Source organism: Polypterus senegalus, chromosome 13 (genome assembly GCF_016835505.1).
Source record: "Polypterus senegalus isolate Bchr_013 chromosome 13, ASM1683550v1, whole genome shotgun sequence".
NCBI lineage: Eukaryota > Metazoa > Chordata > Cladistia > Polypteriformes > Polypteridae > Polypterus > Polypterus senegalus.
This window is the reverse complement of record NC_053166.1, coordinates 142,005,032-142,023,030: the sequence shown is the minus strand read 5'-3', so window position 1 is coordinate 142,023,030 and position 17,999 is coordinate 142,005,032. Positions and strand designations below refer to the sequence as shown.

General features: G+C 38.0%; 1 protein-coding gene across 8 annotated transcripts in view; it reads right to left on the bottom strand.

Moving 5' to 3' along the window:
• tnrc18 (trinucleotide repeat containing 18) overlaps positions 1 to 17,999 on the bottom strand; it is a 138,340-nt gene that overhangs the window by 49,511 nt on the left and 70,830 nt on the right. For all 8 annotated transcript variants that reach the window (XM_039776506.1, XM_039776505.1, XM_039776511.1 and 5 more), the window contains exons 7-15: positions 17,345 to 17,550; positions 13,636 to 13,782; positions 13,234 to 13,418; positions 11,951 to 12,374; positions 9,142 to 10,152; positions 8,762 to 8,913; positions 2,825 to 2,961; positions 2,299 to 2,421; positions 1,822 to 1,996 (exon numbers count right to left, since the gene is read on the bottom strand). In XM_039776506.1, coding sequence (XP_039632440.1) covers positions 1,822 to 1,996; positions 2,299 to 2,421; positions 2,825 to 2,961; positions 8,762 to 8,913; positions 9,142 to 10,152; positions 11,951 to 12,374; positions 13,234 to 13,418; positions 13,636 to 13,782; positions 17,345 to 17,550 — 2,560 coding nt within the window. The remainder of the gene's footprint in view (positions 1 to 1,821; positions 1,997 to 2,298; positions 2,422 to 2,824; positions 2,962 to 8,761; positions 8,914 to 9,141; positions 10,153 to 11,950; positions 12,375 to 13,233; positions 13,419 to 13,635; positions 13,783 to 17,344; positions 17,551 to 17,999) is intronic.

Sequence of the window (17,999 nt, the reverse complement as noted above, 5' to 3'; positions counted from 1 at the left end):
ACTTTGAGAATTCCACAAGCTCTGACAGAGAATTCCCAATTTCATATAACATGGTCAAATACAAACTCAACATTAGTCTCCTGGAAGATAAGCCTACTTCTGTATCTACATCTTTACTGGTAGGATGCATTAAACAATGGGGGTGGAGTAAGAAACTAGATCTATCCAAATTTCACCTCTCTCAGCAATTTACTTACACAAAAAAACTGCATATATGATGTACTATAGATACCATAGACAATAATATTATAGGAGTTCATACTGCATATGAAAATGGACTGAACAAGCCATACTGTAACAGATGAAATTTTAAAATGATGCCAAAGTATGTTTCATTAGCTATGATGCTTTTACCAGGTGTATTTGGTATCCATCCCTACATAGTAACTTGTGTTCATGCATCATATTCACATCCATCTATCTACTTCAAATCTGCCCAATCGAATTTTGACTCAGTGGCAGCCTAAAACTATACTGACAGCATTGGGTTCAATAAGTACCCCATCCTGAATGGGGTATATACAGTATGATGGATGCCTTTTTAAATTTAATAATTCCCTTCAAAACAGTGTGCTTCGCAGTGAGAAGTTTTATTCCTATTTGAGACAAAGTGATTGTTGATTTTTTTTTCCTCTCTTTATACAGAGGACCATACACAGACACAAATAATAAATTACAAAGTAGTGAGATAGAGCGTAGGACTTCAGGGACCTTCAATACTCATCTCAGTGTTATTCTGGATAAATTAGATGAATAGAGCTAATGTATTTTGTTGGACTCAATGGCCTGTTCTAATATCACTGTTACAAGTTTTTGAAAACGGAAAAGGGTGGAATGCTCTTTCCGGGTTGGGAACACATTACTGCCTCAAGTGGAGGAATTCAAGTACCTCAGGGTCTTGTTCACGAGTGAGGGAAGAATGGAGCGGGAGGTTGACAGACGGATCGGTGCAGCATCTGCAGTAATGCGGGCTCTGCAACGGTACGTCATGGTGAAGAGAGAGCTGAGCGAAAAGGCGAGGCTGTCGATTTACCAATTGATCTACATTCCTACCTTCGCCTATGGCCACGAGCTTTGGGTAGTGACCGAAAGGGCAAGATCGTGGATACAAGCGGCCGAAATGTGTTTTCTCCGAATGATGGCTGGACTTTCCCTTAGAGATAGGGTGAGGAGTTCAGTTATCTGGGAGAGACTCGGAGTAGAGTCGCTGCTCCTCCACATTGAGAGGAGTCAGTGGTTCTGGCATCTGGTTAGGATGCCCCCTGGACGCCTCCCTGGGGGGGTGTTCCGGGCAAGCCCCACTGGGAGAAGGCCACGGGGCAGACCCAGGAAACGCTGGAAACGCCTTGGGGTCCTCCCAGAGGAGTTGGAGGAGGTGGCTGGGGAGAGGGAGGTCTGGGCTTCCTTGCTTAGGCTGCTGCCCCCGCGATGCAACCTCGGGTAAGCGGTGGATAATGGATGGATGGTGAAAATGGGACAAAAACTTAGTTGTGTGTGTATAATTAAAAAAAAATCTTAGTATTTCATGTTACAACAACATATAGTAACTGCTATGCTTGGTTCGTATATTGCTTACAATGCTGTCAGGATAACCCCTTGCTCCCTATGACACAAAATTGGAAAAGTGGGATCAAGAAATGAATGAAAATATACAGTAATGACAGACAGTAAGTAAAAATTCTATTTTTTGGCTTATTTATTAGGACTATAGAGATCAACCAAGGGGTCAAAAATATATCAAAGTTAATTAGCTACTATTGTTGTATATAAGACAGAAACTCTCAGTAACGTTAGGGGAATATTTGTATGCAAGCTACCAACCTCCAAGGAAAAGCTAGATGATGCTTCCTGATCATCCCAAACTTTGCTTTTCTTTTTCATTTGAATGCCAATGCTGTCCAGCTCTTCTTCCTCCTCTGGATTCAGGCCACAAAACCGTTTACCAGTGATCTCACCTGTCTCAGAGTCCTCAGAGAGTAAGAGACTCTTGCCAAGTCTAGTTTGGATGAACAGAAGAGTTGAAAAATGAGCAACTTAAACATATTTTTATGAATTAAACAAACAAACAAACAGAGAGGAAGACAATAATTAAACATACTGTTTAAAATCTTAGTTAAACCTCTAATGTTAATGACTACTAATGTTTACACACTAGATTTAAAAGTTAATTAATTCAACATTTTTTTCTTTACTATAATTAAATGATTGTAAATGCCCTGAACTAAAAATGAGAACTATACCAAGCACATTTTCATTAAACCCATGTATGAACCATCATTCCAAAATGTCCATACACACCTTCCACATTTACTTTCACTTTTCCCAGGAGGTGAGGAAGATGTACTTAATCCATGTTTTCTCTTTCTTGGTCTTCCTGGACCTCTTCTCGTTAAACTTTGGTTCTTTTCATCACATCTCTCCCTAACAGATTAGAATTCAAATCTCCAATTAATTCAGACATTTGTGTGGAGATTTTTCATTTGAAACAATCACATTTGCAGTATTTAATTAAAAACAATCATAAACTAGACTTGACATTTTGTAAACTGTCCAAGTTAGCATCGAGCACACAATATTAGAGAGAGATGAAAAAAAACAAAAACACTGCATTAAACCAATCTGCATCTTCATCATTACCAACTTTGCTCAGCAAGGAATCCACTTGTAGGAAGCAATTGAAAGTCTCATCTTTAAAACAGCTGGTTAGCATTTTCCCTTAAATTTGTAATTCTGCATTTTCAGGTGAAATTCTGCACATAATTTCAATGTATGAAGATTTGGAAAATCTGTCTTAAAAATACTGACACATTAACAAAAAACTTACTCTGCATCCCTGCGCTTCTGCAGCTTAGCCAGCTCTCTCTGTTTGTCTTTATATTGCCTCTGTAGCTCTGCCAGTCTCATCCTGTAATCCAGCTCCATTGTACCCATCCCTTCTATTGTGGATTTAATGGAGAACATCTGATAGTAAACAAAAAGGATTTAAATCTATATTACCCCAACACAATCCAAGCTGACTGAAACAGCAAACAATAATTAGTCATTAAGGTGAATAACTACTACAAATGGACACAGGTCACCGAACACCAGAAAAATTTTTCCTTAAAACACAAATATCTGAAATTTGACATGAATACTAGAGAATAAGATAGCTAACCATCTTAAACAATTTGCAAAAGTTTAGCAAGCTAATCTCAAAGGTAAAACTATTTTACTCCCTGGACAGTCTTCCTCACTTGCTCTTTATTTCAATTTTCACAAGGAGAGTTTCTTTATTTGCCAAGACTACAAGAGTTCAAAATGCTCAAGAATAATTCTGAGTCATAAAGACAACTAGGTTAATTCAGATGATCACGCTGAGACTTTTCTTGTGTCAAAGATTGAGCACACTATTAAAAAAGTGAATGCTATCAGAATCATTGGAAATAAAAATGTTAGTTCTGTTGACATACAAACTGTCTCCACCTATCCAGCAATTTTCTAAACATACTTTTCCCAGTACAGGGTTGTAGGGGGCAACAATCTATCATATGTTTACAGCTGGTGGGCAATTCCAACTATTGACAGTCTAATGCTAAGCATATCAACACATAATCATCTATATTCACTCAATCGGGACCAATTTTGTTGAACCGGTTAATACAGAATGCATATCTTACATATGTGGATGAAAACAACAAAAGGTAGAGGTGTATTATAGGACTGGAAATTGCATCCAGGTCCACAGAGCTGTGACACAACAGTGATAGTATAAATGGGTAGTACAATGGTGAAGTGCCTATTTCTGTACACACTAACTTGATATGATGTTTGGTGTCAAAACTTCTGCACTCTGCAAGCCTAGGAGGTTTAATCTATGGCACCTTTTCCCTTATGTTAACATAAACGCATAGCTATCTAAGGTGGTCAAACAAGTAATCTATAGGCCACTTGATGAATTTGAGTTATTTAGGCAGTATTTTGAGATTAAACACTAACAAAAGCCAAAAATGAAAACATTTTCCTACAGATGCAGAACAAGAATTCTAGTTGTGGGCAAGCCATTAAATCTAATAAAAGGCCAATTTGCACTTGGGGGAAAAAACACATTTTTGAAGCATGATTAGAGTGCCAGGTGCTGCTGGAAAAGTCACCAATACTTTGTCAAGACAATCAGAAAATGTATTTTACAGACATCCATACAACAGTCAATGACCAATACAACTATTATGCATCTATCAATGAATAACATTGTTTCCAAATTTCCATAGTGCCAAAAATCAGGCACTTGTTCTCTGATAATAGCTGATATATCACTAACAAAGATATTATAATTCCATAATACATGAACTTTGGGGGAAAAAAACTGCAGGTTGACCACTTCCAAAGTTTACTGGAATGTGTTTTGTTTATACATATGAGGACACCTGGTTATTTCCTGTATCGACAGCATTAAACATATGACAGACTCAGACACAGAGATGGGGTTCTGTACATATCAAAAAGGGTCTATGACCACCAGTGACATGTGCAGAGGAGAGATGCCGGGTATGCTGGGAGAAAGAAGCTAGGGATGGAGCTGCCAGGAAAGTGGAAAAGAGGAAGTCCTAAAAGGAGGTTTATGGATGTGGTGAAAGAGGACATGCAAGTGGTGGGTGTGACAGTGCAAGATAGAGAGGACAGGAAGATATGGAAAAAAATGATCCGCTGCTGCCTTGTAGTTAGGAGACCCTAAAGTCCCAAATATTTTTATCATTTTCTGGGACCACAAATAAAAAAAGAACATACATCAGCTGTTACATTTTAATGTTGCATTTCTCATTAAACTTAAGTTTCTATATTCATTGTACTGAAATTCAAATACAAACTCTAGTCATTCATCTATTGAGAATGACAATAATGGTAGAAGAGAGTGCACGGCAGAAACTGTTAATGTCAATGATGACTTATTTTTGCACATTTTTGTGTACATTTACTTTGTTTTCCTACTTGTAATTTGTATTGTTATGATGGTGATATCTTTGAAGTGCCATTTCAGAATGAATTTTCTATGTGTGCACTGCCATTTTGCATTTATTTTTCATTGTTGAAGTTTGGCTATGACACCCTCTGCTACCCATTTGAACACCCAAGTCACAATGCATGACATGGTTCTGTCATCGCTATTTAAAATTGTGGCATGGTAACTAAGGCTTCTAACCTTTTAAAAAAATTCTCCTGGTTAAAAAAAATCTTCTTTTCTCTCAGACAACAAACTCAGCTTAAGGTGTTTCAGAAGATTAAAAATTCTTTGAGCACATTCACAGTTAAACCAATTGATTACATCAGGCCAATTCAAAATGTCCAAGTCAAATGGAGTCAGTAGCTCTAACCACTGTCACCACCATTGTGTGATAAAAAAATAAATAAATAGTACTTTAACAGTTAAAAGAAATATTTAAGTGTTAAAAACAACTGAGTGTACTACTTTTTACCGGGACACATTTAGACATTACACCAGTGCGGAGGAAAAACAAAAATTACCGCCCAATTTATAAATAAATAAGACATACATGTCCCCATAACAAAAATAAATAAAAACTATTGATGCTGAGCCACTATGATGGTTTGGAAGGGTAATGGAGAAGAAATCATGTATCTTTTTTGATAAAGTAACACTCTATAGCAGTTTGGTATTGAATGGTTGACCACATACAGTGGAACCTCGGTTCACAACCATAATTCGTTCCAAAACTCTGGTCGTAAACCGAGGCAATTTCCCCCATAGGATTGCATGTAAATACAATGAATCTGTTCCAGACCATAATAACTGTATGTAAATATATGTTTTTTTTAAGTTTTTAAGGACAAATATAGTTAATTAAGCCCTAGAATGCACAGCGTAATCGCAAACTAAACGTAAAAACATTGAATAACACTGAGAAAACCTTGAACAACAGAGTAAACTAACATTGTAAGAGTTTGCGCTATACTGTAGCCTTATGACCCGATTGCTGTAAAAACTCTTTTTAATGAGTTTTAAGCACGGGGGGAAAAAAGGAACATTTGAACAAATACAAACTTTACTTAAAAGCCAACCATAAGCAACCAAGAAAGTAACATTGCAGGAGTTCACGCTAATAGCCTTACAACCAGATCGCTGTAAACACTCTTTTTAAATGCGTTTTAAGCACAGGGGGAAAAATGAACATTTGAAAAATCAGAAATTTAATAAACAACCAAGAAAAGTAACATTGCAACAATTCACGCTACAAACTGAAAAATGAACATTTTAAAAATCCATAATACAAAAACTAATCATAAACCACCAAGAAAACTCTCCTTGCATAAGTCGAGTTCTGACATGAAGGAAGTGAAGAGGAACTGAGTGGAGAGGAAGGTTACAGTTTTGAGGGAGAGTCCAGCTCCGCGATGGAGGGATGTTCTCCTTCAGGTGTTTTCTCTGTGATTTCTTGGGTTACTGGTGTTTTTAGCTGGTGGATCAGACTTCACGAAATAGCGGTCTAATGTGACTTGCCTTTTCCTATGCATTAAAATTTTTCAGACCATATCGTCAACCAAATTTGGAGGGTGTGGCAGTGCATTGTCCATCAGAAGAAGGCATTTTTTTAGGCAGGTTATTCTCTTCGAGATATCGCTTCATGGCGGCAGCGAATGCCATGTGCAGCCATTTCAAAAACAAGGTCCTTGCGACCCACCCCTTCGTGTTTGCCCTCCACATCACAGGCAGTCTGGCTTTGTTTACATTGTGCTGCTTGAAAGCACGAGGGTTCTCAAATTGGTAAACAAGTAGCGGCTTGATTTTTATGTCACCACTAGCATTAGCACACAGCAAAATGGTTAACCTGTCCTTTATTGGTTTATGGCCGGGCATAGCCTTCTCTTCCTGGGTAATGTAGGTCCTTTTCGGCATCCTCTTCCAGAACAATCCAGTGTCATCACAGTTGAAGACTTGTTGCGGGATGTAGCCTTCGTCCTCCACTAATTTTGTGAAATTTTTCACAAATTCTTTTGCAGCTTCAGCGTCAGAACTAGCAGCCTCTTCATGCCTTACCACACTATGAATGCCACTTCTCTTGCGAAACAAACCATCCTCTACCAGCTTTAAATTCCTCAATTTCGCCACTCGTAGAAGGATAGTTTTGCAGCAAATCGCCATGAATCTTCCTGGCTTTCTCTCATAACATCACCTCGCTTACGCTATCCCCTGCAAGTTGCTTCTCGTTCAGCCACACTAGCAACAGTTTTTCCACTTCTTCCAGCACTTGAGGCCTCTGCCTAATTAAAGCTGTAAGTCCTTTTGCAACAACAGCTGCTTTAATAGATTCTTTCTGCTTTAGAAAAGTCGAAATCGTAGATTTTGACTTCTTGTACTTGGCAGCAAGATCAGTAACACGAACACCACGCTCATACTTTTCAATAATTTCTTTCTTTACTTCGATTTCAATTTTCTGCAAAACTTTCTTCTCACCACTCTTCACTTGCTTAGAAGCCATGGTTAACTGCAAAAGCACACGAAATACTGTAGAGCACAAAGAGTTCATAGGTAAAGCACGCACGTCTGACTGAGAACAATGAACAGGAAGAGAAAACGAACCGGAAGGGAAATGAAATAGAGCACAAAGAGTCCACAGCGAAAGCACGCACGCACATGCAAGTATGCATGTCTGACCAAGAACAATGCAACACGTGCGGAAATCACCGGCGAGCACAAACCGAAAGGGAAACTGGCTTGTTCATATACCGAGTGTGTGGTCGTGAACCGAGACAAAAGTTTGGCAAACTTTTTGCTCGTAAACCGATTTGTATGTGTACCAAGACGTTCGTGAACCGAGGTTCCACTGTATTTAAAGCGGGCATAAAGATTAAATGAAGCAATGTGCAAGGTAGTTTAGACTACTTTTCACTGTGGACAGGCATATATACTATAATAAGTACCCAAATGCTGTACAATTTTATTGCTTTACCACTATCATGAGTAAGCATATGGAAACCTTAAAGGTGTCAAAATAATTACAGAATTTACAGTGTGTGTACTATCCATCCATTATTCAACCCGCTACATCCTAATTACAGGGTCATGGGGGTCTGCTGGAGCCAATCCCAGCCAACACAGGGTGCAAGGCAGGAAACAAATGCCAGGCAGGGTGCCATCCCACTGCAGTGTGTGTACTATAATGTTACAAATTTTATGGTAATAAAATAAAATATAATAAAAGGAGCAAAAAAAAAAAACAGATCACATTTTCCCCTCATGTGCAATATTCATAGGACTGACAAATATCTCGGAGCTCCACTACATGTGACTCATTAGTACTGTCATCTCTCAAAAAATTAGTGCATGATAAAAGAGAAACTAAATTGCTTTTTGGTCACAAAATCTTGACAGCCGATTAATTCCATATGAAGAATATAAACATGAAATTTATGGGGTCTAGAAGAATGCCCCTTAAAAATCTCTATTTTCCAAAGGTAGCTAAAAATGTTTTTCTTTAACTAATATTTTTGCTTTATTAGTTGACCTGGTGGTCTGTTACCTGAAAACTATAATTCCTTTAAAAACTGTTCACCTGTGAATTATACCAAGTACAGTAATGTCAAATTACTGTAAATGCAAACCTACAAAACAGTGTTAACCTTAACATTTCACCATAACTTCTCTGTAAGTTGGAAAAAGTCTAGAACAAATTCAAACTCTTACATCAGCAACGCCTCTAACTTTACAGAGAACACAGTAAATCCAAAAAGCAAACACAGATACAGAAGGAATTATTATTCTTACAGGCTCGTCTTTTTTCTGCATCCAGCTGTATTTCTTGTTCGGGTTTAGCTCTCGAGGTAGCCGGATAGTTATTGCAGGCTTACATGCAAGTGCTTCCATTAAAACTTTTGTGCCTGCAACCAACAGACTTTCTAAATCAGCTCTCATTGTGCCTGAAAGGGGACAAAAAACATCTCTTAAAGTAACCAAACTATTCCACTAACTGTTCTAACAAGGAAGTAAAAAAACATATAAACCTTTTGTAAATTACAGGTATACCAGTTCATTGTGAGTCAGCTACAAAGTAGCCATGGCTTGTTTACAACAAAACCACAACATGTTCACCAGACAACATAATAAATCATTTAACTTAAAATTGACTAAATGCAAAAAAGACTTACAATTGATCTCATTCCTCCTTCGTTCTAGCTCTAACTCAGCAATTTCACTCAACAGGGCAATTCCATGAAGGTCATCCGAATCAATGGCATGAAAACTGGGGACAGTCTCAAAGACTGCAGGAAGAATAATGTCACTATTTAACGTTGGCAGAGAACATGCTTGTGGTAGTTCAGTGGCTGCCACCAAAGCATTCATACCCGCCATTGGATCTTCGGCCTTAATATCCACTGAATCAAAGTTGCCAGATGGAGAGGAAACAACTGTCTCTTTGCCAGATAAAGTAACTTGAGGATTATCTAATGTTAAAGGCAGTATGTTCATTACAGTCTCTACTGCCTGTTCTTCCTCTATTTTGTTACAGCTCAAGTCACATGTGTCCATATCTAAACAGCCTTCTGCCCTTGGCTGAAGTTCTAAAGAATCCTGGTAGGTTTCAGAAGTGTCAAAGTTCACAAAATCTGTACATGCTTCCACTTTTTGTTCTTCAATCTGGGGCTGATTTGTTTCCTGGCAGTTTAGGAGCTGGTAGGAATTATGGCAGTTTACTATGGCAGGACCTTCATTCTCTACTTCTCCAATGTCCTTTTCTTGTTCCTGCTCCAGGACACCTGCACACATTTCCATTATGGGCTGCATTTCCTGTTCACTAGCCAAATTATGATCTTTATTGACACATTCCATGAGAGTAATACTCTCATTCTCTTCTACCAGATTTTCTTGGCATAGGCTCTCACAATTTTTATCAAGCTGCGGCTCTTCTTTGTGCTCGGAGTTCTCAGCTATTGATTGTTCCTCCTCAGAAGTATGCAGGTGTTGTACAGTGTTGGGTGAGTGTAAATGCATGGGTTTAACTTCAGCTGAGGTAGCCAAATGCTCAGAGGTTTCCTCTGGCAAGGGCACATCTGGAGCCAGTCCATCGGCATCCGCAGCAGCAGCAGGCTGTAGGAGGTAGGGGTAATTGCCGCCAAAAGGAGCAGTTATTGATTGGAAAGAATAGCCTGGAGGGATTTCTGTGAAAATATATCAAGACAGCACTCTTAAAGACTTCAAAAAGCTTGAATCAATGAAATGAAGTTTGACAAAATAATTAAGAAAAACTTTCTAATGCAAATCTAAAGTTTTAAGAAAACTAACATAATTCACTCAATGTACATAGCCACTAAAAGCAATTATAAAATACTGCTCATACTGTAAAAGGGAATTGCCTGAAAAGCAATTAGGGAAAACAAAACCTGATATTCAAATGGCACCGACCTAACCTTTATCCTTGTCTTTTTAGGTGGCGATGCACATGGAGACTATGTGCAGTTCCTTTAGGCTGCGCCCAAAAATGCTCTGTGGATCAGGCCAGCAAATATCCACACCCCACACCCAGGTCCATAAATGGATCCTTGAAGGAAGTATCAAGACACTGATGACGCTTTTCAAGTATAGAGTATGGACATCTAAGGTTGCACCATTTGAGGATGGTAATGTAAATTTGGCCTTCGCAGACCATGATCTCCACTAGACACTGAACAGTACCAAGTTGAGTATGATTTGGCTAGAATGAGAATTAGAACCTTAAAATGTGAGGTCATGGTACTTATACTGTAAAGAGTGTTGTGCTTCTCACAATTAAATGGTGAGAAGCTGCCAGAGGTGAGGACTTCAAATATCTCAAGGACATGTTCATGAGTGAAGGTACTGGTGACCAAAGGATTGACTAACAAATCTGGACAATATCAGCTGTTTTCTGATACTGTATTACACCAAAGTAGTGAGGCAGCATCCTGTGGTAAGAAGAGTTCAGGAGGACTAGCCTTTGTAGCAAAAAGAAAGTTTTGTTTCAAAGGTAGCATGATTGCTTGTTGGATGAATTGAAAGCAGCAAGATCTGGGGCTGTGTCTTGGAAGAAGCAAGATGCAGTGGCATCTATGGAAGGGCAAGGCGCTCTTGGGAAACTGTGACAGAGGTGGCAGCTCTGTGAACTGTGGTGTCCAGATGTAGAGGCAATTCTGGTCTGCGTGATAGACTGGGATGCATCAGGCTACACTGCTGCAGGATCCCAGTTTCCTGACAAGGGCATAGTTATTAAAAAAAACATGAACGGTTTTACCTCTCCACTGTTGTACTTTTAACTTATTTACTGGGTTTATTATTTATTGAACACCCCAAGACACAGTCTGTTTTATAGCACAATTTATTTATGGAATTATTTGATTTTTTGAAAGTGCACGGTCTTGAACTTTTTGCACTTTTAATTCTCCAAGTTTTAATAGGCTGCCGTTCTTTCTATTTTAAAGCCTCGCTTATCTGCTCATTCAGCATGGTTCATGACTATTTAGATCCAAGATAAAGGAAAATGCCCAGGGAATCAAACAGCTAAGTCATTTTGACTTAATCACATTAAAATCTTCACCTACAGTCATGGATATTGAAAGTAACTAAAAGAAAAAGAACGCAAATAATAACAGACAAACTATGTTTCCTGAAAAGGGCTGCTCAAGTCACTCTTCATGACAGGAGATGTTATAAAAAGTTAACAGAATAGAGTGGACTGGTTTGCCAAACATGGTAGATTACCAACTATAACCCTCATCCACAAAAGGACATTCAAGGGGACGGAAGATTAACCTCCCATAGTACAAACAATTGGAAAAAAATAAAAACAGCATATCCTAATTTATTGCTTCCTATTACACCTTACAAATACATTTTCACTACTCAGAGATTTGTACATGTCAAATATTAATATTCTTCACTTCTAAAAAAAAAAAAAAAGTATTGTTTATTTAAAAAAAACACATTAGTAAATCCGACACTCACCAGAAAACATTGCCTGAAAGGTTTTAGAAGTTTCTTTACAAAAATCATGTTCTTTCTTTTCTAGCTCCTCCAGGACTTCCTCCTTAGGAGGAACAGGAGGCTCAGGTGGTGGGGAAGCAGTTGGGGGACTGGATGGACGATGACCTGGAGCTGAACGATGGGAGTAGGGCTGCTGGGAAATGGCCTCTTCCACTTTGTGTTCACCGCCAGATTTGAGGGCAGTGACGGGCAAAGGGGAGGGAGTGAGCGGCTGGGGTGTTACAACTTTTCCATAAGATGTAGATGGGGCCGGTGAAAGAGATTGTTGCTTTCTGGAATGAGAGGCAGGGGGACACGCAGCAACAAGTCCATGTTTGGTTTCATTGCCTCTTTTGCAGGCCTTGTCTTCGACATCATTTCTTTGTTCACTGGCCTTCAGTCGTTCCTGCAGACAAAGACATTTTCATATATCACTTATTGCTCCATGGTCCACAAAGTATTTCTGGTGAGAAACACCAGTTATGGCTTAGAGGTGAATTCTGTGAGTTAATCAAGTTAAAATTAGCAGTTCCTTGATGAATTACAAGATGTGGCTGCCTAAAGTAGAAACTACTGTAAAAGTTTATAGCTTTCAAACGCTACCACATACCTTCCTTGACTCTTAAAAATAAACCTGAAGGTACATTATTCTCTTTTTAAAATTTAATGATTGTGCCTAAAGAGTAACCCTTCATTTTAACAGACCATCTTGTTTAGGAAGCAATTAGACTATGGCTACAATAGAAAAGCATAAATGTTCAGCAGCTACAAATATCTGTAGCAAGTTCAGAAAAAAAATATTTGTTCTAAGAAATAAATTTTGCTCAAACCCCACCAAAAAGAACAGTACAGAGCCAGCCAAATGAACCTCTACATACAGACAGGTACCACATCTATTATTCAGAATTGTAAGTATGAGAAAAATATCAAGAGTGTCATTATTAAAATATCATGCACTGTTTTATTAACATTTAACTTCTATTTATTTTCTTGGATAAAAAGTAATCTTTGTTTTGTTCACCTCCTCCAAAAAGTATGGGTAGATATTTTTGTATTGACCTAAAAGCTTACGGTTATTATAGTAGTCAATCATTAAAGGTTCAAAGAAATTGTTTTTAGATAAGGTGAAGAAAAAAAATTCTGGAAGGATTACAGTTTCAAATGAAGTTCTCATTCATTGGTGTTGTAACTTAAGGTTTACAATGTCCTGTCTAAGATCTTCCTTCTCTGACCATCTGCGAAATAGAGCAGAAACATGAACTCACCACAAGTTGTGCACTTCTTTGAAGTTCCATTGCTTGTGCAGCTTGCTGATGGAAAATATACATTTCATGCTGTCTTAGCAACTGCTGATGAGACAGTAGTTGAAGCTGATGTGCATGCTGAAGTGTACTTCCAGCTGGAGGATACACAGCTGACCAGAGAGGGGGTGCCCGTTCCATCAGTTCGGCTATCAGAAAAGGAATAACAGAGCAGTATATGAACATATTAAAAAGTTACAATAGTTATACCTTGGTTAGGTGTAGTTTTGTGCATACTAGATGAAATTTGTGCTTTAGGTTATGGATTCTTTCCTAAAATCTTTTGAAACACATAATTCTGCAGACATTCAGCGTTTGGTGGAGTGGTACCACAACAAATAAAGTAAGTTTGTGAAAACCCCTTACCAAAGTGTGGAAGGTGTTCTGTTGGAATAACTAACAGCTGCCCAGACTGGGGATCGCGTGCAAACTGATAGGGTGAAGGTATAGAGCCTGGAAGGCCAGCATGATAGCCCGTAGGCATGCTTTGATGCAAAGATGGGTGTCCCAAGCCTAGGAGAAAATACAGAAATAGTTCAGATAATTTGTTCAGCACAGAAATTGAATAAAACATAAAACTGAGATATACCTATATAAAAGTTAGAATGTTTTTGTTTTCTTTTAAAAAGACATATTATATATAAAATGTAAGTTAATTAGAAATGTGAGTGGGTAAGTAGGAAAAGGCTTGCAAAAATGACTGTGCCACATCAAAATTACCAGATGCTTTAAAGCAGTTATTCATTTATTTTTCAAAGCACTTGTCTGGTGACCGATTCTAACCAAAAATGAGGACTTCTAGTTGGTAGTCAGTCTCACGGAGCTGCCAGATGTGTTTCTCAATTGAGAATGAACATCTGGGGCAACTTGTTAAAGGAATTAGTGAACAGCAGAGAAATCAGCTGCTGAAAAGGCACTGCCCACTGACAGTGTTTCTTTCTAAAAACCCACCCCAGTTTCCTCAAGGTTATTTCACTTTAAACATTCATGGCTGTAGTGTCCTTTTTATGCTCATGTATTAGAGAAATATTTTAAAAAATAACTAACTAACTATGGTGAGACAGGGAAGAGAAAAAGAAACCAAACAAAAGACAACACTGAGACACTGAGAGACAATAAAAAGGTAAACTTGCTATTATTAATTCAACAGTTCAGTACCTGAAACTTGATTAATTACAGCTTGCTTTTATTTTGAGTGGTGCATCACTACATGCCATAAAAGCAGTAAATGGTATTTAGAGAAGCATTGTGGTCTGTATTTAAACTATGTGTTGAAATGCTGTGACCATATTCGGGTATTGCATGATTGACACTTTCATCGAGTCTGTAATGTTAACTTACTTAACTTAAACATTCAGATGTGCAATGAAATGCTGGGTGCTATGCAGTCTTGTCCATGTTTCTACTGGGGTTGTGACAGCATCATTAGCCACAGTTACTGTTTTGACTATAATGATCACTAAAAATTATACCTTCTATGGCTCTTCTTTAACAGCTCATTTAATGGTAGTTCTTTTCTCCTCCTAGATGTGACAGCACACTGTTTAGTTTGTCCATCCATCTATCTACCAATTATCTTAACCCACATAATCCAGGACAGGATCGCAGGACAGTTGTAGCCTGTCTCAGCAATCATTAGGCGTAAGGCAGGAACACCATCTATACAGGATGCCAGTCACACAGTTTACTGAAAGCATATTTTATAGTTCATCTTTTCATGAAAAAGTAGCTGCCATTCCTTTTAACCTTGCATTGACTGCAGCAGTATTGTTGTAATTGACAGCGACAGGCACCACATACAGCTGGCAGCAGTGCATCATTCACTCTTACCACTAGCCCAGTGATGCCTTTAACACTAAGGTATAATTTGGTTTAACAGGACAGTTTCTCCTTGGCAACAACGTATGTTTAGTTTCAACAGACATAAAATAATCTGTTCACACACATTTACATTTTTATCAGAGGTGGTCTTAGGAGATTTTTCAGTCATAGAAGATTTATCTACTGTGACCACAGGCTTGCTGTCTGTTGTACTGTTACTATTTACTGTTTAAATCAACACCCCCTACTCACTCTGAGCTCCACCTTCATAACCCTTTGGATTCGTTAAGAAACACTCAAACTGACTGAACCATAAGCTGTTGCCTTCCACTTTTAAGCCAAATTTACTCATGGTCATCTCCAGATTGATTTTTTTTTTTTGATAAAATGTTTCTTACAGAAAATAGGTAGAGTAACACAAATATCTTCAGCAAATTAATGTTTCAGCATGAGTAATTTCATCTTAAAACCCACCCTGGTGAGAAAGAATTAGTAGAAACTTTCCAGTATCTAAATACTTGTGACCTGTTTCTGCAATATATATTGTACTACATTTTTTCTTGTACTTTGATTTATGTCTTGTGTGCATTTTTAAGTGGTATGTGATGGAATTCACTATGAATGACACTTTATAATATAATGTAAAATATTTGTTTGTTTTTCAAAGACTTGCCAAACTCACACACGTAAAATAAGACATTAAGAACCACTACTAGAGTAAACTTTCAATGATAACTTCGAATGGATCATCACAAAACATTTCCTATCTAAAAGAACTTCACAAGTATATATACTGTGGAGGACTGCCGGCTCCATACTCCGGTCCTCACCCCCAGGCCGCCAGTAGGAGCTCTCTCGACAGCAGGATCGTGTCCTGACTTCCAGCAGGGAATCACGGACCTTGTAGTGTTTATACACAGCCCTGCTGGATACCTTGGGGGCCGCTGGGAGTTGCTGTAGGGGGGCTCGTGGGCTCATATGTGCCCTATAACCCGGGAGTACATCACGGTCACGTGACAGGAAGAAACGACGTGCTCCCGGGTTGAAGAAAAAGGACTGTTTACCCTGACCCAGAAGGAATAAGGAACTTTGGACTGGTTGGGCAGGAACACCTCCGGGTCAGGGGCTATAAAAGGACTAGAAGCCAGTCCAGACACTGAGCTGAGCTGGGAGGAAGGGTGGCTAAGTGTCTGGGAGGTGGCTGGAGGATTGGTTAAGAGAGTTGATAATTTATGAGTAGTGTGGAAGGTGCTTGGTGCACATTTGTGTTAAAAAATAAAGAGTCTGGTACTTTTATCCAGTGTCTTGCGTGGTACCTGAGGGTTCAAGGGAGCTCTAGCGCCCCCTACTGCCACAATACATATATATTGTGTATATATTTTTATGCAATACAACTGGTGTCAAAACATTTCACTGCATTCTTTGTTCATTCCAAATGTCTTAATTCAATAAGAAGACAGTGATTAATTGAAATATATGGAGGAGGATTATTCCCTTTTGTCTAATGTAGTCGAAATGTTACTTCTCTGGGAAAAAGTTTTAGTATTCTTTATGAAGAATACTTTAACAATAATAAAATCCATCCATTCATTCTCTAAACCCAAAATAATGTAATAAAATTAGTATAGATTCAAAAATACATTTCTAAACCTAGTTCAAGTATTAAAAATTTACAACATACTAATAACATGCAATTTATTTAAATACAGAAGCATCCACCCATTTCCTAAACCCACTTTTTCTTTATAGGCTAATCCTACATCTCTGGATACGAAACAGGAACCTATTGAGAATGGGACACCAGTCCACTGCATAAACGCATACATAAAACAAGTCTCACTCTTAAAGTACCAAACAAACTATGATATGGGAGAAAACATACACAAAATAGAAGATAATGTGCAAATTAAAAAATACAGTAATAGTGCTGCTCAAAATCCACATGTATTAAAGTAATTTGACAATTCTGCTTATCATACTGTTTTACAAGTATAGCTACATTAGTAGTACAATTACTTGACACAAATTAAAACATTGCCTCAGTCTGTGAATTTAATTTATTTTGAAGGCAATTCCACGATCAGTGTCTGTAATATTTGAATTTAGCCCCAATATCGATTGTGAAAATATTGTGAATAGTACAAGCTCAATTAGTCTGTGCTCAAACTCAAAAAATTTTTTTGCATACCATTATATCAAGTGCTTAAATCTCAATAAAAAATGGTGATGTAAAGATTTTAGCAAAACTGCTTACCATATGGAGAACCAGCTAACCACATGGAGGGGCTGCCTGTGCGAGGAATCCAATGGTGGGAAGCTAAGTGGCCTGTGGGATCAGCAGTCCATCTCCCTGAATTTGTTAATGCTGGACCTCCTGTTACCATAAGGTTTGAATTCAAACCATTTGCAGAAATACCAGGTGGATGAATCCTGGTAAAATCTGCCAGTTCCTTACTTTCTCTATGATTGAATACAAGAGAGGACAAAGAAAGTTTATTAAAAAAAAAAAAAAATACAGTATTGTCAAGCTTCTAATTTCAATTTAGATGGTACATTGACAGAAAATTTTCATTTTTGATTAATTTTTTTCATAATAAAGTATCAAAACAATTTAGATACATATATGCATACAATTTAAGATAATGATGTTTTAAGATCCTGTACTATGGAATATCTCAGTGGTCTCCAGGCATTATTGTCTATTGATTCTTTCCCATTCTAAATAGCTCCATTCAGGCATTCACACTAGCAGTGATCCACCAAATGCGGTCATTAAATGAATTGAGTTTTAAGTTATCTTCTTGTAATACTAAAAATTAAAGCAAGTTTAGCCACAATAATCGCTACACTACACACAATTTTAAAATGTGAGCAAATACTGAAGGCTAGAGGAAATAGTTGTGTTTGGA